The 23,116-nt window shown below is 45.8% G+C and overlaps 1 protein-coding gene across 1 annotated transcript in view; it reads left to right on the top strand.

Moving 5' to 3' along the window:
* Positions 1–23,116, top strand: part of CADM4 (cell adhesion molecule 4) — a 107,893-nt gene that overhangs the window by 80,041 nt on the left and 4,736 nt on the right. Inside the window, exons 2-7 of the mRNA XM_063312545.1 lie at positions 12,690–12,836; positions 13,102–13,254; positions 14,992–15,126; positions 16,041–16,202; positions 19,765–19,855; positions 22,872–23,044. Coding sequence (XP_063168615.1) covers positions 12,690–12,836; positions 13,102–13,254; positions 14,992–15,126; positions 16,041–16,202; positions 19,765–19,855; positions 22,872–23,044 — 861 coding nt within the window. The remainder of the gene's footprint in view (positions 1–12,689; positions 12,837–13,101; positions 13,255–14,991; positions 15,127–16,040; positions 16,203–19,764; positions 19,856–22,871; positions 23,045–23,116) is intronic.

Below are 23,116 nucleotides of genomic sequence, written 5' to 3'. Positions count from 1 at the left end.
TGTCTCCACCCCTCCATTTGGCAATCCCCACTGAGGAATGAACTTGCATGAACTTTAACATTGCTTACAACATAGATTAAAAAACAAATTGGTGATGAACAGAGCACCCACAACAAAGATTGTAATGAATGCTTGCTTATTATAAATTCATCTGTCTGATTGATTAATGGAAGCATGGTCAATAAGATAACCAGTTTGGGGTAGTGATTAAAGGCATCAAGCTAGAAACCAGGAGACCGTGAGTTCTAGTCCTGCCTTAGGCATGAAGTCAACCGGATGGCTTTAGGCCAGCCACTCTCTCAGCCCTAGGAAAGAGGCAACGGCAAACCACTTCCTAAAATGTTGCCAAGAAAACTGCATGACTTGTCCAGGCAGTCACTAGGAGTCAAGATTGACTCAAAGGTGTGCTCATGCGCGCGCGCGCACACACACACACACCAGTTAAATAGATGGTGCTGGTTGCCATCTTTAAAGCCCTATGTAGCTTAGGATCTGGATTTCCAGAACAGTGTTTCTCAAACTTGGCAACTTTAAGATGTGTGGGCTTTAAGATGTGTGGGCTTTGGATGCTGTTGTGTTGTTTTGTTCTTTGTTACTGATGTTATTTTCACGTTTGTTGCAATGTAAGCATCATATGCTTACATTGCATACAGGAGTCGGTAAATATATAAATGCCAGTTTGATGAAGTGGTAAAAGGCCCTGGACTAGAAACTGGGACGTTGTGAGTTCTAGTCTTGCTTTGGGCATGGAAGTCAACCGGTGCCTTGGGACAGTCCCTCTCGCGCAGCCCTGGGAAGGAGGCAATGGCAAACCGCTTCTAAAACTGTTGCCAAGAAAACTCCAGGGACTTATCTAAGCAGTCACCAGGAGTCAAGACTGACTCAAAGATACTAAATAAGCAAGCAGACAAACAAAAGCAGTGGTAATAAAACGCAGGAGGATTACAAATGAATCATATCTTGTATGGGCCACATGTAAGACAGGAACGAGCAGACCCCAGCAATTCCACAAGAAATCCACATTTGGAAGCAGTGGATTTCTACAGTACCAACCTGCAGCTGTCTTCACGAACATTGTCACTTCTTTTGCTGAAACACCAGGGACATGGTGTAGGCATGTGCTTAAAATACAACCAGCCCCCAAATGCTCCCTAGTTCTGTTTATAAGGCTTGGAAAACCACAGGTGGGTGACTCTGGAAACCTGCAGAGTGCAGATGTTATTTACATGCCCAGCTTTCTTCTTGTTGATTGTGGATCCTTGTGTGACCCATCAAACAAATCAGAGGGGGTGAGGCATTCTGGGTGGCTTTGGGATTGTTTCCCCCCTCTCCTCTTTAATTTTGCAATATCCAAGGGAAAGCAAAAGCTTAAGGAAAAACAATGATATTTATTTGAATTGTGAATCATAACTTGATGAGAGGCGCTGTTGAAAGCTATCTTTTCCTCTTACTTTGTTTTGATGATGCTCTATTTGCATATGTGTGTGTGGTGGGGACTGTTCCTGTGCAATTATGCTACTAATATGGAGAGTTAAGTGAGTTTGCCCTATTAAACCAGCAAAGCCCTTCCATGCACAAACAACTTAATCTGCTTGTGAACCTTGAACCTCATTTTCAGATGCTAGAATGTTGTCCGATTGTCTACTAATTTGGGACAGTGGCCTTGAGCACGTGCAGAGGGCTCTTCTCTCACAACAGAGTAACTACCACCATTGATTGCATGCTGGCTTTCACTTCAGCCGGCCAGTCTTTGCAATCAGCAATTTCGCAGCAAAACGGTACCAGGTGAACCCTGCATTTTTAAGTGGGGTGCTGAAGAAGGATCCAGATTCTAACCAACGTTCTTAGCCTTGTGGATGTGACCTTTGGATGGTGCTTCCCTGAGGATCTTTACAGCCAAGAGCAAGCACAGACATGGGAGGGTGTCGCTAGTCTTCCTCTCCTTATTGGGCCCCATGCATCTGCCCCTGCCAGGTCTGCCCCATGAATCATGGTGGCTTCCATCTGATGCCTGTTGAATGCCAGATAGCCTGGCCAAGAACAGCAGATGGTCTTAATCCAGGGAAATTTCCAAGGCCCATTAAAGCCAAAGGATGCCTGCCAGGTCTTTATAGGCATGGCATATCCCAGAGACAGCTGTGAATGGCATATAGCTGGGGATGCTACTGCATTTTTTACTACAGTAGCCAAAATATTTAAAAGACAGGTTTTGTCTTCTGCCTCATTTTCTCCAACTGGATTCTGGCGTTCTTGATCCTGCCATGCTCGTTGGCGACCACTCCCCAATCCTCCTCTTTTTCCCCGTAAAAGGGCAGGAAGAGCTACAGAGCAGCAGGCAGCATCTGAATCTCTTCCAATTGTGTCCTGAAAAAGTGGAGGCTAAATGTAGGCTAGTCCTAGTTTTAAAAAACAAAGGCCCCCTCCTCTCCTCCAAAGCAGAGCAAATTCCCCAGAAATCTCAGCCCTGCTGCTTTTAGATGACCAACTTGTTCATGTCATATATAGCCTCATCCCCTAAAGAATATTTTGGGTGGCCCCCGGGTAGCAAAAGATTGCCTATCCCTCCAGTAGAATCTTACAAGCTAGGCAAACATGAACAGCCTGCTTTCTAGCCCTTAATACAGGTAGTCCTCGTTTAGTGTTTAGTGGCTGCCTTGTGACTTTGCAGTTACAACAGTGATGAAAAAACTGTGACCAATGCCCGCATTTATGACCTTGGCAGGCCTGGTAAGCAAAGGAAAGCTGAAATAAGATCCTAAGCACAGTCATGGTTTTGCTTAGCAACTGAGTTGCTGGTCCCAGTTGTGGTCACTAAACTAGGACTACCTGTAATAGGTCATGTGACCAGGAAGGAAGAGGGAGGGGCTTAGATTGGAGCAGCTGACAAGCATATTGAGCTACTGCCCAATGGCATCTCCCATAAGGGTGCATTGGGGTATTTGTTCTGGATTTCCCATTTTCAGCCTCAAATCTTTTTGCTGGGTTCTCCCTCCCACACCAGATTTGATCTGTTTCTTTTCAGGTTTTGAAAAGGTATCCAGCTGATGGACAGTTTGACAGAGTTGGAGTTCCTTTAATTTCTATCCTACTTCGTACTGAGGAAGGTGCTGTGGGAATGCCGTAAGCAGGACATGAGTATACTTACGCCCGAGAATTTCTGTCCTACAATACAGCAGTTTGTACTCCAAGACAGACTTGGAGTACAAGTCAGAGACTACCTCTGATCCTGGAGATAATAAGCAATGATCATGGCCAGTAGCCACTGAGGGCCAGGGACCTTTCATTCATGGTGCTGTAGAAGATCAGGTGTCAGCAGAGGCCAGAGGTAGCTTTTGGGAGAGGTCACTGCAAGTCAAGCAGAGGGATGCTTTGGGTGTCCTTTGCCTATCTGGCTTGCCTTCAGAGCTCTAAACGCACCAGTAAGTCCAAGAAGTGAGTTGGGGGGGGGTGAGTGCCAGGATTTGGTGCCAGGATGTGCCCCAGCAGCAATTATGATGCCAGCTGCTCAAGAAACACTTCCAGTGACGGATGGAGCTGAGGCCAGGACAGAACAGGACCCATTGTTCCCTTCTGGAGTCAGAACGATGGCTGCAAACACTCTTGTTCTCCTCTCCCCTCTCCTCAAACATTGTTCCTTTCAACGTATTGATTGAGGTTGTTTTGATGTGTGGTTTGCGGTGTCCTGAGGTCTGAGGGCAAGTTCACAGAGTTGCAGAGGGCAGGAAGAGGACCGGTAGATCTTTTTATTTCCTCCAGCCCCGCGCCTTGGCTCACCTGCTCCCCAGCATCAAGCCAGCGGATATTTAGGGGGAAGAGAAGCTTCTGTTCTTGGAAGGCCTCTTGCAGACGACCTTCTGTCCGTCTTATGCTACAAATGGGAGGTGGGTAGGTGATTACAGGCTGAACTGTGAAAACCTGGAGCTGTGCAGGGGGGTGGGTGCCGAGGTTGCGTCTTTCCTCCTCCTCTGCTTTTTCCTGCTTAGCATAAAATCTCTGAACAGAAGATGCCGTTCCTACTTGATATGTCCCAAGAGAGAAAGAAAACAAATATTAAATGGCAGATACCCTTGCCTCCAAGGAACTGTTTACCCATCAGCCTATTCCCCTGCATAAATCCCACCAGAGTTCATTGTCTTGTACGACGTTTTCACCGTTGCTTTGCTAAATTACCAGGGATGTTTTAATATGTTGATAACTGCTGGGATTCCTTTGGGATTATAGCAGCGTACAGTAGAAAACAAATGGATTATTTATTTATTTGCTTATTTATTTGAAAGCTCATTAAAGCTTTTATAGGGCCGCCCAACTCAGACCGTGTGACTCTGTCCGTTTCTGTGGGACGGTGCAAGGACCATCTCCTGGTGGTCTTTTCTGTTTTCCCAAATATCTGTTGATCTTACTGAGGAGCACCTCTAATCTATCTGATGCTGTCACTTCACCTTGTCTAATTGAGGGTGGGAGCCTTAGTTTTCAGAAATAAAAATATGTGAGGATAAAGAAAGGTAGCAAGGTCAGCATTTGAAACTTCTTTTAAAAAGTGGCCTTTGTGGTGAAATGTGGCCTTAAATTAGAAAACGGAGAAACCAGTACCATCTGTGATGCAGAAGAATTCAGGAAACCCAAGCAGGAATTTGCTGGGGATAAGGCCTTGTATCGGAAAAAGCCTATAAAAATCTATGTTGCTGTGAATTTATGTATTTAATTTGTCCCATTTTGTATCCTTCTCCCAATGAATGTAACATTTAGGGAGTTCTTAGTATTATCAAAATGAAGTTATAGTCTAGGCTAACCTCTCTTCCTTTGTGCACCGAAGATGTTGCCTAGTCTGGCAATGAAACGTCTGCAAGAAAACAACAAGGCTCAGAGAGCACCAAGCACTCCACCGTTCAACCTTGAGCTACAAATATTCTCTCCGATTAGTCTAGGCTAAGCTTAGACCTTAGCAACTTGGTCAAGGTTCTCTTCTACTTCATGCATTGCCATCGTTCATCCTTCCGCTGAAGAAGTGGAGGAGAGATTGCCAAAATGACATGGATGAAATAAATCACTTCAGGTCTTCAAAGGGTCTACATCCTGTATCATGAAGTCAGCTACCCATCCCTACGAATCTGCCTATCGTTTGCTGTTGCTATCTGCTGGCTGGGGAATTCTGGGACTTGATCCACACATCTTAAAGTTGCTGAGGTTGAGAAACACTGATCTAGAGAACATTTTTTCAGGATCTTACTGATTGGATTGGAACCTGCAGGGATTGGACAAAGGAAGGTGAGGCTCCTATCCCTTCTGGAGCTGAGAACAGAATCCAGGAGCCGAGACCCAACATCATCTTCCTCTGCTATGTGAAGAACGTGACCCTTCTCAACTCTGGAAGGGAGGAATGCATTTAGCTTGTGGTGGAGGGGCTGAGCTGAATACAGTGCACGAAGGGGGGGGGCAGGGGGGGCAAAAGATATTTTCAAAGCTCAGCTCCTCTTATTGGCTGGCATTGAATTATGGCTGTCTGCCAAGGACATTGCTCTGTCCCCTGTCCGTTTTGGTGCACTCACTCCCAATGGCAGCCTTGTTTCCATCAATCAGCTCTGGTTATTGTTGTAGAGCAAGCCCTGGACTGGAAGAAATGCAAGGAGACGAAGCAGTCCTCTCTCTGTAAAAGGCCTAAGAGCATGCATGCTTGTTCCTTGGCTTGTAAGAAAGCAGTCCTGTATACCTCGGGAATGCTTGCAGGTTGCTATGGATGGATGGAAGACAAGGGCCCTTTTTTACTCCTTCCAACTCTGTGGAGTCATATTATTAAGGGATTAGAAAGATTTCCAGGAGCCATGTTCTGTATGCTTTCCCTAGTTTGTTTTGTGAAATAGCAGGCATCTTTGCTCAGAATATTTTTATTCACTCTTTTTGTTCTGCTTGGTTTCCTTACGGCTAACAGTGCCTAGTCTGACTTTCCACCTGGTCCTTCAGTTCATCTTAACTGGGAACAAATATTTTCGTTCCTCCCACAGAGACACCAAAATAGCTACCATTCTGACTTCTGTGGTCCAACATTAGCTGTTGGTTGCTTGCTTTGTTAGCCAGAGCATCACTGCAAGTAGCATAATTATAGACTAGAGAAGATGTGGACGGTGATGGTCATTCTGCTTGATGGATAAGTCTGACAGGCCATTTTTGTTAAGCTGTAGTCATAGCAGCTCGAGTGTAGGTATGGCACATTGGCAGTGTCTGTGTGCCTAAATCTGTGATCTCCAAATTGGGAAGGGTGTTGGATTTCAGCTCTCACAATCCCTGGCTTCAGTGTTTGGCCACAAACTATAGAAGTCTCATGCATCTGGAGGGTTTCAGTTGGGGAAGATGGCTTTTAAAGTATTACACCCTGCTCTTCCATCAAAAAATCTTCTAGAATGGCTTGCTGTTTAATAAAAAAATCAGACAGTTCCTTTCCTCAGACTTACTCTCTAAAAATTTGCAACACAAAAGGAAAAAAAAGATGGGGAAAACAAAGGGAAAAAAAAACCTGTTTTTGTGAAAAATAAAAAGTTACAGCCTGCCAAAATCTTGTTAAACTTATTCAGGATGAATAAGCAAACTTAAAGAAAAAAAATAAGCGTTCAGATTTATTGGGTTGTTTTTTTTTTCCTTCTTCAGCTTTTGGCAAATAAAAGAGCAGACATTATTTGTGCTGAATTTTCTGTGAAAGAAGCTGTGTTGGTCTGTACCTTGCTCACTCTTAGATTTGGGTGAAAAAGGAATAACAAAGGTGTCTATTTGTGGAGCCTGAATTCAAAGTCATGTGGTACTGATGGTCTTCTCTGCCCCCTGCTTCAAAATGAACAGAAGACCTTCTCATAATTTTGCAACCGTCCTGTTGTCAGAGTTACTAATATTTTTTAAAAGGGAGGTTTGTCATCTATTGTGAAAAATCTCTTTTTTAAAGAGTTATAATCTTCGTGTGTGGAAAGAAAAATAAAGAAAAATAAGTGAACCCAGTAGCATGTGATGGAAAGAGAGCTATGAAATCTGCATTCTTCTCAACTTCTGCCCTTCTCTGCTACCAAATCCACTCCTGCTGTGTTTAATTTCTGGCTCAGCTCTCTGATTTATTCTCCCATTATGGTATTAAGTGGACAAAAGCTCACTGTGTTTCCCACATGTCTCGGTTTGGTTATCTTGCAGCTTGACATTTGGCTGGCCAAGGATTGTGACCCTTGGGGAAAGAAAGAATATCCCTTTTTACAAGGACTTTTCCGCCTAGTTGCTCGAAGGCCATTCTTCCTCTCTTCAGGAGATCCAGCAAGGAGCCGCATTCAAGTCAGGGTAGCATGCTCCGCTGGCGTAGCTCAGGCAGAGCTGTCGCGAATGAGTTGTTGCCCCTGCCACTGCGGAACGGAGCGCGTGTTGATCAAGACCGCTTAAAATCAGTCCGAGAAATTTGACAGATTTATTAGTTCAGGTAATGGAGCTGTATTTGCCGGATGCATTCTCCTTGCAGTAAGTTTCATGCAGCAAGCTTTTGCCACTCCAGATGTTTCTGGGGGGTGGGTTGGACTTTCAGCAAAAAAATCGTCTCCTCTGCTCACGCAAAGGTAGAGATAACGTAGCTGTATTACTTGGACAGAGCTAGCCCCTTTGCCCCACCAGCCCCATCCTCTCCCACCACGCCAAGTCCTCTTTTTGCTGACACAACAGATTATTTCTCAAAGAAGCACAATCTTTTGGACGTTTCTCCTCCGCAGTTCCCTTAGAAATGGACGTGCGCTTCTTACCAGAGCTGGCCTGAGCTCTTGGGGAGAGAAAAGGGGGGGCAGTGCACATGAATAAAGATCAAGCTGTCTCTTGGCTCTTCTGTGCCTGCGATGTAGGCAAAGTTGCTTGCAAAAGAATGGAAACTGTGCAGCGAAGCCCTCAGGTCAGTAAACCTATTAGCTCTGGCTCCCATTCAGAGAAGTCAGCTGGTCCACATTGGGCAAACTGGCTCTGCGCATCACTGTCTGAAACTGGTGCCTGGTCTTGTGACCGCGAAGAGAGGGTCAAGTCTTGGTGGTCCTGGTCTTTGGCCTGTATTTGTTGCCACGCTTCAAGTGCTCTGGAAGATCCACAGTGGCAATGGGGTTAATTCCTCCATCTCTGGCACAGCGCCCTGATGGATGGGTCGGCATTTTCAAGTCTTGACCTTTAGCAAGAGGCATATGGCTGGAATGTGTCCCCAGGAATCCCAAGCAGGCTGTGACTGTCTGGATGTTGGAAGAAGGAGGTGATGGAGACAACACGTGGGAGAGGAAGAGGATGCTTTACACAGGGCTAGAACCTCTGCACTGCTTATCTCCAGTCACATAGATGCCCTTTCTTCCCACCTCAGCAGCCACCCTCTCTTTTTGTTTTGTTTCTTTATTAAAAGATGATGGCGCCTTTTTCTCAGGTGAGATATTCCACAGGGCTAAGAGTTTGATCTTTCTACCCGTCCTTAAACTTTCACTACCCTCTTTCTGTTCCTTCTTTATGCATGTGGATTTGGGTCCACATACAGTGACAGGCTGTTTCTAAGAAGGTCAAGGAGGATGATCAAGGGACTTGAAACTAAGGCCTGTGAAGCAACAGGTCCATAAAAGGAAGCTGCAGGGAAGATGGTCAAGAACTATTTTCCATCGCCACAGAAACTAGGACCAGAAATAACAGGTGGAAGTTGCAGCTACCTTAATTTTCTTCAAATATAAGGAAAAACTTCCTGACACTGAGATCTGTTCAAAGTGGAATAGTCTAGCTATGGAGCTTGTGGTTCTCCATCTCTGGACAGCCACCTCTAAGAGATGGTTTAATTGGTTTTCCTGCACGTTGCAAAGGATTGGTTTAAATTATCCTTGGGGTCTCTTCCAACTCTGTTATTCTATGAAATATTAAAGGAATTGGGAATGCTTAAACTTGAGAAGACCGGGGGGGATTTGGTAATGAAGCCTAAAAAGATGTCAGATTGAAGAAGGGTAAGACCTGTTCCATATCATTCTAAAGTGCAGGATACAATATAATGTTATTAAATTCCTAGCAGTTTGATACTAGTTCTAATTACTCCAAGAGTTGGTGGGCTTCTCTGTACTGACGGATTTAAGCCCAGTGTGTCCCATATGAACAGTTCAGTCATGCCTTTCAGCGTGTGAATACTCGAACTTGGGTTTGATAACTGGGAGGGTTTTTTTCCCAATGGGTGCCTCGGACTCCCCTCCGACCACAGGTTGTAAAGGCTGTACTGTCCCCAGCTGTTTTGGAATTCACTTCTGCTCATGTTTGAGCCAGGAAAAATAAATGTCAAAAGTGATCTTGAATTTTATGGATCTGAGCCCAGGGCATGTGCATGTGAATTAATTCATTTTGGAGCCTCAAGACACTTCGCCCTCTGGAGAACGTGGCAGATATAGCAGTGTTCGATCCGGCCCTCATGAACACTTCCTCTGCTTTCGCTTTGGAGATCTAAGCTTGTTGGAGATGCAGGATGAAGCACATAGAAAAGGAAAAGGCAGAGTGTGGGGCAAACTCTCTGGGTATCATTTGTACTTTTCTGGCAAGGAGTGCATGTGCCCATCTGCAGTATGGACAGGTGGGAGATCAGTATGGGTGCCATGTGGCATCCTGGAATTGCTGGAAACAAGGACAAAAATTTACACGCTTGCAGTATCAGCCATGGTTGAGGAGAGGGACAGCCCTTACACCTTTTATGGAGACATGTTCTGTGTATCTTGGTGTATGCCTGTGTGATCTTTTGTCTCTGCACCTGTGAGATTTTTGTGGTGCATTTGTTCACATCTCTGCTTGTCCCTCCATTGCTCTGAGACCTCCCTAAACACACACACACACCCTCTCTCTCTCTCTCAGAGAGGGGGTTGTGGGGGTTGTAAGGCCAGAGTCAGAATTTCGTGCCCTTCAGATGTCTTGGACCAGCATTGATTGTTGTCTTCTGGTGCACCCAGATGGTGATGGGTACGGATGCTTTAGACCTTTAATTCTGTAGTTGAATGGCATGGGTGATACGGGGGAGGAAAAGTTGACACTGAGTAATCATTTTTAAGGGAAGAACTTTGCCATTCAAATGCATAATTTATGCAGACTGAAAAAAATTAGTCCTTCTGAATGACAAAGGGGAATTCTCTTGAGGCAGAACGTTGTGTGTTTTTGAGATGCTGGATAAACACTTGGCTGGGACTGCCTTCATACTGAAGTGGTGGCTGAGATTGGAACACCACATCCCGTGTGCCTGGTTGGAGTGGGCTTGATCACCCTCTCCCTTCCATTTGACTGCTGTTTATTGGCACCTGCCATTTATTGTCGAAGGCAGCCACCTCTAACGGCGGTGACATTCTCCCCGAACTCCTCCGACATGCCAGTGGCCACGGACTGAAACAAATGGTGTGAAGGACGCGAGGCTGTTCTCCTGGAATGCTGAGCAGGCTAGAACTCCCTGACGACACCTTCATGGAGTGGTCTTCCTCAACCTGGTGCCTTCCCACGGTGTTGGGGCTATACATCCCAGAATTCCTAGCTACCCTGGAGTGGCAAGTGCAGCGATAGCTTGGACTTATCACACTGGTGGTTTCTCAAATTTCTGGGTTGACCCATTAGGCAGAGTATGGTAGAGGTAGTCCTCACTTAACCATTTGTTTAGTGACAGTTCAAACTTTCGACAGTGCTGGGAAAATCGACTGTCGCAGCGTCCCTGCGGTCACGTGAACACCATTTGGGGTCTTGGCGATTGGTTCACATTTACAACTGTTGCAGCATCCCGTGGTCACATGATCGTCATTTTCGATCTTTCCGGCCAGCTTCTGGCAAGCAAAATCAATGGGGAACCACATGATTCACTTAACAACCATGTGGTTCACTTAACACCTGCAGTGATTTGCTTAACGGCCACCACAAAAAGGTCGTAAAATTGGGTCATTCGCTTAATGACCGCTTCACTTAGCAACCAAAATTCCAGTCCCAATTGTGGTTGTTAAGCGAGGACTACCGGTATCTGTACCTGTCTTGAGGTGAGAGACATGTCAGGGGAGCAGTTAGCAGTACCTGCCTCCTTTCTTCTTGTGCACTATCCGTTCTTCTTGGTGGGAGGACAGAGCTATGGGCATCCAATGTCCTCCTTTGGTGTCCCCCCCCCACCATTAAAAATCTGACCTTCTAAGCTATCTTCTTTGCTATCCTTCAGGTTCTAAATGTGGCAAAGAAGAGGCCACCCCCCCCCCTTTTCCACGTACCCCGGCAGCAAAATATCTTTGGTAGACCTTTGCATCCCCACATTTTGAGTAGGTTATAATTACCCCACCCCCCACCCCCCAAAGCCTGTTTCAGAATGCATGGAATTTCAGGAAAGCGATGTGGTTAAGGCATCAAATAAGTCGCAAGTCTAAAGCTCAGTTTATGCCAAGCTTGTACTGTGCAGGGTTGTATATAGTGGCATAGCATGTCGCTCATGGCATTTTTGTAGCACGGATAATACCAACGAACCTTGGAATTGTGTTAAGCCTATTAGCATTCGGGTTTTTACTATTTAGCATTTATTTAACGTGGCTGAGGCAGGCTGTGGGGAGAACACAATTCTAACACTGACCTGGGGCCTTTTGTCTCTGTTTTGTTTATAAAGGTGTTTAATTTTTGGTGTGTTGTCTACAGGACCTACAGGCAGGAAAGGTGATTGTTAAGAGTTATAAACCAATACATATATGGCACCAACCGGTACTGGGTTTATTGAAGCCCTGGGTATTTCCTAAGCTTGTCTGCAGTCACAGAAATGCATATACAGTGTGAGTCCAGGGAGCCTGATATTCTTCAAGCGTTGCCTTTCCCCTATAATCCACATGCCCTGGATGTCTGTGTTCCTATAAGGAATTCTCAAACAACACCTGTAATGCCTTCTCTGTTCATATTTTACTTCATTTTTTTGTGTGTGTTTATGTGTTCCTGAGATGTCCTCTTGTTTATGCCTCTGTGGAATAATGGCTCACTTCTGATGATGTGAAGGACTATTAGTCAAGCTTCAAAGGACTAGAAAGAGATTGTGCAGCCTTCCCTCCAGCTCTTAGTCGTTTGGCAAGACTATCCACCCACTGGCCGCTGACCCATGTCATGCAGACTACAGCCTGCATAAACCAGTTAGATAGATGAGTAGCTGTAGATGACTCACATAAACAAGCCAAAATTATAATAAACACACACATACACACACGCACACCAATGGTGAGGCTAGGCCAACCGTATCTTGGGCAAAAATATGGAGTACTGGATGGCCACTAGGTGATAGCAAAGAGATACAAAGAACACTAACTCTCTCCTGCCATCTAGTGGTCAGGGAGGTTTTTGCAGCCCAGATATTGTAGCCAGAGGTGGGTGGGCATGCATTTCTGTCTCATTTCCTGACACCTTCTGATCCCCTCTGAGGTTTGCTTGGAGGACAGTCTTGAAATGATGTGGCCATGCCCAGCTTTAGGGATGCATCTTCTTCATCCTTACTTTGGTTTAGTTCTCACTGGTACAGAATTTCCAAAGCTACCTTGATGTCCAGTCAGCTATTACCTTTGTAAGAAACTGCTTTGGATAGAGGTAGGATCCATCCAGTAGGCATACTTCCTCGATAAGCCAGAGCAGAGAAAATGACCAGATGTCCTTTCTCCAGGAAATAGGACTGGTTACCCTTCCTCTTTTTTTTCCCACCCTAGCTAGAGCTCAGGAGGTCCAAGCAGAGAATGTGACAGTGGCGGAAGGCGGGCAGGCTGAGATCAATTGCAAACTGCACCAATATGATGGTTCCATCGTGGTGATCCAGAATCCATTTCGCCAGACGCTCTTCTTCAATGGCACACGAGGTAACTGCACTCTAAGCATCAAGGCATAGGATGATGGGCTGGGGATGGGATTACTGTTTGAGCCAAAGAGCCACAGAGATATTGGCACATGGAAGTTGGGTCATTTACCCCCTTATTGCCCCTAAATGTTGATCTACAACATTGTCCAGGACTAGAGACCAGGAGTTTTCAGAAGCATGACTGTGGCTAATTGTGCCTGGGTGAAAGTGATCCTCGTTTATTTCATTGGCCCACCACTGAGGTATTTTCCTTCTGCTCCTTACAGCCTTGAAGGATGAGCGTTTTCAGTTGGTGGAGTTCACCCAAAAGCAGGTCCGCATTGTGCTTTCCAATGCCCGTCTGGAAGATGAAGGTGGCTACTTTTGCCAGCTATACACAGAAGACACCCACCATCAGATTGCCATCCTTACTGTGCTGGGTATGTGTCACCCACCCTGCTTTGGATCTGTGAAAGAGCAGGAGACAGCCTTGATTTTTCCAGGCACTTTCTTAAAGAAACCCTTAAGCACGACTCAGAGAGAACTGTAGCTTTAGAGTGGAATAGAGGGACCATCTACTTTAGCATGTTGCTAGGGGTGTATGTATATACTGCATGCATAATGTTAGTCCCCAAAAGGTGACAAGGGTCAGAAGCTTTGCAAATCTGTTGTGCTTCCATTAGCCACAAGGCTGGAAGAGAGAAGTGAATGATAATGGCAAAGTTATTCTTTGAGTGGATCCTCATGGAACTAAACACCATCATCTGTGCACAAGATCAGGGAGGCATTTGCAATCGTTGGGAGACCCTGATGTTTGGATTACAGAACATTGTTAGAGAAGTAGAAGGGAACGCAGTTCAGTGAGAGCTGCGCATGAGGACATGGAGCTGTGGACATAAACTAGCAGGCTGGAACTGAGAACAGATACACCCCATACTACAGTTTTACTGTAGGATCCATTCATAAGAATTAAATTTGTTCCGGCTTTCCAGCCTCCTGACAAATGAGCCATATGTAAGATCCTCTAAAAGCGAGCCCTTCTCCATTCACGTGTATGGCAGGGAGAAGAATGAAAAGTTACCAGAAAGGTGGGTTGGCAGGATTGGATCAGGTTTACTATGATCCAGAGGGAGAGGATACAGTGATATGAGCCAAAGAAGAGGGCGCTGTAGCCCACCATTTAGCCCTTTAAATTGAATAACCCTACAGCACCTTGACTGGGGTGGGGCTGGTCCAGATTAAAAAAGGTAGGTCTTCTAGTCTATGTCCCTTGAGATTACTCTGTTGAATCCACTGCTGCTTGCTAACTTGTTCATTTGTCTCCCCAAATGAGATGAGAAGGTCTGCCCTGTGTGTGCTGTTCTGATTTCACACACTGCAACTTGGCAAGAGTTTTCACCTGTTTCCCAAAACTCTGTTCATCCCTCTAACGTAGGCTGCAGTAGACCAAAGGGAAAAATCAGGTATGCCTTGGAAGGTGCTGGTAGAAAGGACATTCTAGCACACCATCGTCTAGACAGGCTTCCCATGGCTGTCCAGAATTTCAGACCAGCCTGCTTTATCCCCCCCAGGAGAGTCCAGAGATTGAACCTAAGAGCTTTAGCGTGCCGAACGTGTGCTTTGACGCTGAGATGTAGCCTTCCTGAAAGTCACACTTTCGGCAATCTACGTAACCTGCCAGACGTAAGACTGTTAGAAGACACGATCGTTTCTCAAGGTCAGCCGTTGGCAGTATTTGAGCAGATAATCTTCAGAGAGAGAAGACTTAGATTCTTCCATAGCAGAACATAAATGGAAGCATTTATGCAAATGAAACCTATACTTGGTTTTCAAAATTCTGATTTTGCAAGTAAGAGTGTTGGATGGAACAAATGGAGGTCAAGGGACTTAGCAAACCCAATGAGCCCTTGTTCCTTCAGAGGTTCATTCCCACTTCTAGTTTCTCTCATTTTTTTCCTGCTTAGCTTTGTGATAGGAGGCTAGGTCCTTGTTTTCCTTCTGAAAACGACCTTCTCAGAATGGATTTGAATCGGGAAGCTCGTGTGAACCCTGCTTGAAGGAATCTCCCCCCATCAGTGGCCCCATTGGAGGCAGTTTAGGTAGTCATGTGAAGGATTCAGCCACGGGATGTGACACGAAGGAGGTGATGACCAATGATCTGCTTTTTCTTCTTCCAGTGCCCCCCGACAGTCCCTTAGTGGAGGTGAAAGAACAGGCGGTGGAAGGCGGGGAAGTTGAACTCACCTGCAGCGTTCCCAGGTCACGCCCTGCTGCCACCCTGCGCTGGTACCGGGACCGAAAAGAGATAAAAGGTGTCATTCCAAATGGCGAATTGGGCCGCTATATCAATCTAACAGACCACCCAACAAATAAACGAATACATGTTCTGTGGAGTGGGGTCCAGGCGCTTCTTTTTCGGGTGGCATTTGACTTGGGCCAAAGTCAACTTGGAATACCAAGTTGAGGAATATCCTAACCTTCTTCCACTTGGTGTCTTCCAGATGCCTTGGGTGATGAGTGAGGATACTTTCTGCCTTTCAGTTTGGGATGGACTCGACAACTGTTTCTCCAACATAGAAACACGTTCTGGGATGGGCCTGGGGCTCCGAGGATGTGTAGGGGCCCGCTTCTTAGTTACGCTGTAACTAAGAAGCAGGCCCCTACACCTAGCTAACTAACTAACTAGTGATTTAGGTTGACGGTGCTCGGCCGCTGTGTATTTTAACTTTTGTAATGTTTGCAGTGTTTTTACTTTATTTTAACTCCGTTCGCTGCCCAGGGTCTCTCGTTGAGATGGGCAGCCATATAGATTGGACAAACACGCAAACAAATAATGCCATCTCCAAACGGATGGCTGAGGCTGCACTCATATATCTCTTTAACCCTGCCATGTATAAATGCTGAATTATTAGCTGCCTCCCCCCACTTCTCCGAAAAATAATTAAAACAAAGGATCCTATTCTCCCCTGAAGTAGGTTTCTTCAAGCGGGGTGTTGAGCTTCACCCAGAACTTCTTGAGGGACTGGGTCACAGGTTAGTGTTGGGGACAGATCGGTCTCCTTTGCTACGTTTGACTTCTTCCAGCGCCCGGTAGTGGTATGCAGTTTGGGAACGAGAGAGAGAAAAGTGTCCGGCAGGCAGATGGATCTTTTCCATTTAAAGCGAAGTTGTAAGTGCTTGCTAGGGTTATCTGACGGGGCTGGTGTGCCGTTTGTGTGTGTTTCAGGAACAAGCAGCAAGCAAGAAAACGGGAAAGTGTTCAGCGTTACCAGCATGGTGCGTTTTCGGGCGGAGCGCAAGGACCACAGCAGCATCGTGACGTGCGAAGCCGTCCACCCGGCGCTGCGTGGCCAGCGGAAGCAGACGCAGTACGTGCTAGATGTGCAGTGTAAGTGACTGCCAGAGTTCCCTAGGGAGGAGGCAGGAGAGGCAGAACAGTTTTGCGAGCCAGGGTCAGTGAGATCAAGAAAGGGAGCCGTGTTGCATTTTGCATCCTGTTTGCCCTTTTTTTGCCTTTTTTGAACGAAGGAGGCAACGATTATGATGCTGTGGGTCCCTGGATCCAGTATCACTTCCTGGGGAGCCATGCCTTGCTCACCAACAGGCAAACTGAACAGAATTGGTTCTAGAAAGTGGTCTTTTTTTCAGGATGGGGAAGAGATTGACTTATTGCCCTTCCCTGCATGCTCCACAATTTAGCTACCTTCAAAAAGCTGATTGATTCCTGGGGACTAAAATAAATATACCAGGGATGGCCAGCCTGGAGCCCCAGCCCCACAACAGGCCTCTGCTTAATGTCAAAAGTCTTCTTCAAGCCATCTGTCTAAACCTTTGGCAAGAACTGTTTTTTTTTCCCGATCCTAGCCTGCTAAATGAGGGCAGGGAAGAGGGTTTCCTAAAGTGCAGAAAAGGAGATACCAGAAAGTGAGAAGGGGGAGTGAGAGACGGGACAGATAATGTCTGTTTCTATCAAGATTTCATTCTGACCACCACCTGTCCTTTTCTTAGCCCTACCAACTACAGGTACTCCTTGACTTACGACCACAATTGGGACTGGAACTTCCATCGCTAGGCGATGTGGTCGTTAAGTGAGTCGTGCCTGATTTTATGACCTTTTTTGCTGCAGTCATTAAGTGCACAGTCGTTAAGCGAATCACATGGTCATTAAACAAATCTGGCTTCCCCCATTGACTGCTTGTCAGAAGCCCCCTGGGAAGGTCTCAAATGGCAATCATGTGACCCCAGGACGCTGCAACTGTTGTAAATGCATGCTGATTGCCAAACGCCTGAAATTTGATCATGTGACTGTGGGGGGGGGGTGCGGCAATGGTCATAAGTGCGAGGACCGGTTGTAAGTCACTTTTTTCAGCACCATTATAACTTTGAATGATCATTAAGCGAATGGCCCTGTCGAGGACTGCCTGTAATTGGCACGGGTATCCAAGTAGATGATCCCAAAGGAAAACAGCTTTTGATAGAGCCACCTGATCTGTGTGACTTGGTTCCACAAGAGTCCAGATTTTTGTACCTCTTCATCCTGCAAGTCTTACATGCGCATCGTTTTTCCTCACAGACTGATACTAATTCTTGGTTTATTATTTTAAAATATTTTATTTAGCTGTTCTGCTTTGGGAGCTGTGTCTGAAAAACAGCTTCTTTGTTATGCATTCCTTTTGAAATATATTTTTTTTATCCTGCCTTTCTGCCTACTAGCAGGTTTCCAAGGCTGCTGACAATAAATAAAGCTCAATGTGTAGTTTTTTTTAAGGCACTGATGATGGATGAAGTTTCTGAGGGGACAGTAATGTAAAATGTTTGCTCCTTGGGCTGTAGAAGTTACTGGTTTAGAACTCCAGTAAGTAAAGAAAGCAAAAATTCTGCATACATAAGAAAGTTAGCACTTTGGAGAGGAAGAAAGAGTATACAGGTAGTCCTGGCTTAGCAACCACAATTGGGACTGGCCACTCAGTCGTTAAGCGAAGCAGTGGCTAAGTGAAACCATGACTGTGCTTACAATCTTACTTCAGCTTTCCTTAACTGTGAAGGCCGTAAATGCAAGGATTGGTTGCAAAGTTACTTTTTCACCCCGTTGTAACTGTGAACAGTCGCTAAACAAGACAGTTGCTAAACGAGGACTGCGTGTGTTCCTTTCTGCGATGTACTAGCTCAGCAAAATATAGGAAAGAATAAGAGTTGATACCATCCTAACCCACCTTGGACCCTCTAGAAGTTGAGTTGGTTGAGGGAAAATGATTTATGTATAATAGATGTAGATGTAGATACAGACCTCTGTGATCTGTAGTAGTATGCTCCGGCATTCTAAAGCTGAGAACAGATCGTCAGAGCAGCTCTACTGGTTCAGATTAAAAACTCATCTAGTCCAATATTCTGTTCTCCACATCGATCAACCGGATGCCGCTGAGAAGCCCACAAGCAACATTTGAACAAGTACTCTACAACAGAGTGATTAGCAAACTTGTTAAGGGTAGGCTGGGTGGTGTGACAATGAAGGAGATAGATAGCTGGCTTGAAAATCTGAGGTCAAAGAGTGTGAATAGAGCTCTTCATCACTTGGGAGGGAGGATGCCCCAAGGTTCAATCCTGGATACTGAGCTGTCCAGCATTTTAATGACTTTGATGAGGAGGCGGAGGGAATGCTGATCAGAGCTGCAGATGACCCATGGCCAGGCGGGTTAACTAATGTCCTAGGAGACAGAAATAAAATTTGAAACGATCTTGATCAGCTGGGAAAGGACAGAAAATAACTGTGATGTTGGACATAGTCAAATGCAAAGTCTAGTATTTTACAAAGCAGATCAATGCACTGCTATAGAATGGGGAATTTCTGGCCTGGCTCTGGATCTTTTGTGGAGAAGACCTTGGAATGATAGCTTATTAGAGACAGGCGTCTGAGACAGCAGTGTGATGCGAGTGCAAAGAAAGGCAACCTGGAACCAGTTCAGACGAGGGTGAGAAGATGGTCAGAGGAGTAGAAACTAAATTCTGTGAAGAGAGAACAGAGGAACAGGGATAGCACTCTCCAAATACCCGAAAGGATGCCACACAGAAGAATGCCAGGATTCCTTCCAGAGATCAGAAGGAGTCCGGCAGCACCTTTCCCGACTCACGCGCTTGATTGAAAAGCTCACAAAAGCTTCTGCCTTTGAATCAAATGTGTGAGTCAGAAAAGGTACTAGCAGACTCTGATTTTTTGCTACTGTAGATTTACACGACTTTCCTCCTGCAATGAGATTCCTTCAGGGAGCTGTCAGAAACACTTTGGGCCAACCTGAACATTTTTGATGTAAGCCAACCCCTGCCTCTGTGTTTTAAGTGGCAATCCTTGTTAAGGAAGTGCTACCGAGGTGAACAAATAAGTCTAAACTTGCTGTGGCGTTCAGGTGAGGCCCCATTTCAAGACCCTGCTTACAGCATTCCTACATCTGAAGGAACAATGGCTTCTACAGTTTGCATCCCTTTGTTCGTGAAGAGTTTGGGCGATTTTTATGCGCAGACAGCTCTAGAAATTTGAGAGTCGTTGAGAGTCAGGTGGCATAGAGGTAGCCCTCGCTTAAGGACCACAATTGGGACCGGAATTTCAGTTGCTAAGCGACATTGTCATTAAGTGAATCCAACCTGATTTTACAACCTTTTTGCAGCAGTCGTTAAGTGAATCACCACAGGCATTAAGCAAACCATGTGGTTGTTAGGCAAATCACGCGGTTCCCCGTTGATTTTGCTTGACAGAAGCCGGTCAGGAAGGTCAAAAATAGAGATCGTGTTACCACAGGACGCTGCAACAGTCATAAGTGTGAGGACTGGTCGTAAGTTTTTCAGCACCAGTGTAGTCCAAACCATCACTAAATGAATTGTTGTTAAGTGAGGACTACCTGTACAAATTTAATATGTTGTTGTTGTTGTTATTTTCTTTTTTTTCCTCTTTTTTCCAGACTCACCCACAGCACGAATCCATCCCCCGCAAGGAGTCATGAGGGAAGGAGACACCCTAGTTTTGACTTGTGCTGTTAATGGCAACCCACTGTAAGTCCTTCTGCTGGATGGGAAAAGGCAAATTTTGGACTTGTGTGTGATGGGAGCAGGACGATCTTTGTGTAGAAAACCAGGTGGCCTTGAGATCCTGCTTTGTGAAGAGGAAACACATGGTTGTGTCAGCAGATACTTTGCTCTGATCCTTTTATTAAAACCCACATCTGGTGCTGAGAAAAGCTGAAATTGGTGACCCCTAACAAACGAGAGCTGTCAAGTGAGATATTGGAATATTTTGGGCTTCATCAACCAAGGGTATTGATTATTAGACCAAATCTGCCTCTCTCTGCATTTTAACTGAATCAGTACATCAAAAACCCAACTTCCCACAAAAGACCCTTTTGCCTCTGGGTCTCCTGATGGGTTTGTCCCCGGGGCAGTTCCTGGAGAGCAGCTGATCAGCCAGCCTGGGATCTTCTGGCTGACTCAGGCCTGCAGATCCCAGATCGCCAGCCAGCATGGCCAGTGGCCCCAGGTGTGGAATTTTAGAGGGACCAGACTGGAAATGCTGAAATTGAATATTTTGCTTCCCTTCCCAGCACTGTGGGCACTGTAGTCTAGAGAGGCTGATAGGAATACAGTCTTTAGCAATGATGACTTAGAATGCTGGGACTTTAGTCCCAAGGCATCTGGGCACTGTCAGGCTAGGGACAGCTTCCCTATTTAAACTGAAAGACAGTTGCTTTTAAGTTGCTTAGGGGCTGCTGACCCCCTCCAGTTTTAACCAGCTTCCTTGGTTACCTTGTCCTCCTTCCTCAAGTGCAAAACTGTTGTTTTGCAGTCCTCCTGGGGAGGGGACTGTTGGTCTGTTCTGGGCACGCGTTGCCTGTCGTGATTCTGCTCCAAACCCATGGAGGCTGAACAATACAGGTACTCCTTGACTTACGACCATTTGTTTAGCGACTGTTCGAAGATACGATGGCACTGAAAAGAGTGAGTTGTGACCAGTCCTTGCACTTACAACCGTTGCAGCATCCCCGCAGTCACGTGATCACATTTCGGGTGCCTGGCAACCAGCATGTATTTACGACAGTTGCAGCATCCTGGGGTTACATGATAGCCATTTGTGACATTCCCAGCTGGTTCCTGACAAGCAAGATCAATGGGGAACTACATGACTCGCTTAACAACTGTGGAAAAAAGGTGGTAAAATTGGGCGTGACTCACTTAACAACCACATTGCTTCGTGATGGACGTTCCAGTGCCAATTGTGGTTGTAAGTCGAGGACTACCTTCCATTCATAGTTGAGTTCTCCTGCTCAGCTTCTCACCCCATCGGATGCCTTAGAATAGGGCTGGGCAGATTTTAAGTTTGCAGATTCTGGCTTTTTTCTTTTGGAACCAAGACCTCAAGGTCCACCAACTGTTTCCATTTCCAAAATAATGGTTTTGGGTGTGGGGCAGAACCAAATGCAAAATGGAGGTTGGGGAGGCGAAGGTCCAACAATGGACTGAGTCCAGAGTCAACTGGAGTGGGTGACCATAACAGATGATGATGATGATGATGATGAAGAAGAAGAAGAACTCCAAGATTCGTACGTTTCTGCCACGCCACTGTGAAAATCTAAATCTTTTTTTATAAAGAATTTTATTATTCTTCAGAGCGTAGTTAAAATACAAAATGTAGAATACAGAAAACCTAGAGTACAGAACTAAAGAGAAAAGAAACACTATAAAAGTGCAAAACAGAGAAAAAATAGAAACAGAAGGTGACTTCTGAACTTCTCCAGTGCAGATATGAACCTTAATAACATTATTTCTATCAAATCAAACCATTAAAGCCTAAAACCAAAACTTCATTTTTTTCTGACACACGCAAGTAGTCTAAAAGTGGTTGCCAAGTAGAAAGAAATCCAGAAACGGTATTTGCTCTTATCGGTGCTGTTAACTTGGCCATTTGGTCCAGCTCCGTCAATTTAACAATCCATTCTTCCACTGTAGGTATTTGTGGGTCTTTCCATCTCTGTGTGAAAATCTAAAGCTTAATTGCTACAATCTGACTAGTTGAATTGGTGATGGGGAGCCCTAATTTTTGCCATTGTAAACCAGCGGAGAGCCTTTTTGATCCAGTGCAAATTATCCCGTCGTCTTCAAGCAGATGTTGATCTAAATTTTGCCCTCTCTGTCTGGGAACATCAGCTGTTTCAGAGATTGTGTGTGCCTGGGTGTGTGTGCGCGTGCATGTGTGAAAAATGAGACATGGGAGACAGTTTTCACAGCAAACGGCAGTTTAGAAGAGGGATAGCTGTGGGTGGCATGTACACATTTGAGTCACTTCTCTCCTCTGACGATCAGGTGTGCAATGCTTTTATATAACCTTGGCGACAGGGACCCAGTTTGACCAAAGGAATTTGCAAAGGGATCGCAGGAAGAAACCCTTCCTTGCCCCTTACACGGTGTGTCCACAATCCCAGTCTGTCTCCAGCCTCTGTATTTTGCTGCTAGTACAAACAGGCGCAAGTGGGGGATAGGGCTCCTGTCCTGGGCATAGTTTTCATAGCCAGTGACAATTGAATAAAACCAGCTGCTTTTGCCTAAATGTCTGCCTATCCCAACCCACCGGAGTCCTGTGGCCCGATCCTCAGTTTCTTCCATCCTTTCAGTATACAGGCTGTCCTTGCCTCTCTCCCTGACCAGCCTGACTGATGGATACAATTCCTGAGCAGAGTTATTACTCAGGCGCCCCTTGATCCAGCTGCCCGGCTCACTCTTCCATCCATCACTGGTCTGGCAGCAAATAACCTTGAAGGGAAGAGAGCTGATTTTCCAAAGTGGGGCGTGGGGGTGGAAAGGATGCTGCGTGCGTGGCCAGAAGGGGGCCGGGAGTCAGGAATGGGCTAATGCAGTGTTTCTCAACCTGAGCCATTGTAAGATGTGTGGACTTCAACTCCCAGAATACCCCGGCCAGCTTTGCTGGCCAGGGTATTCTGGGAGTTGAAGTCCACACGTCTTACAGTGGCTCAGGTTGAGAAACGCTGGGCTAATGGATTCTTCTGGTGCCTGTTTCAAGACCCAGAGACATCAAATGGAGCCGAGCGAATGACACATTGCCTGACCGGGCCCTGATAGAGGGCGAAGTGCTGACCATTCCTAGCCTCAGCATGCTGGATAACGGCACCTACTCATGCCAGGTGGCCAATAAACACGGGCGCTCCTCGGACCAGTACGTGCTCGTGGTTTATGGTAAGTGAGCCAAAGGTCCACCGCCCTCCCTAACCTGGAACCCCACATTCCTGATCTTCCGGCGGTGGCTCC

This window comes from Candoia aspera, chromosome 10 (genome assembly GCF_035149785.1).
Source record: "Candoia aspera isolate rCanAsp1 chromosome 10, rCanAsp1.hap2, whole genome shotgun sequence".
Taxonomy (NCBI): domain Eukaryota; kingdom Metazoa; phylum Chordata; class Lepidosauria; order Squamata; family Boidae; genus Candoia; species Candoia aspera.
Note: the sequence above shows the minus strand (reverse complement) of the source record. Positions and strands in the feature narration are given on the sequence as shown.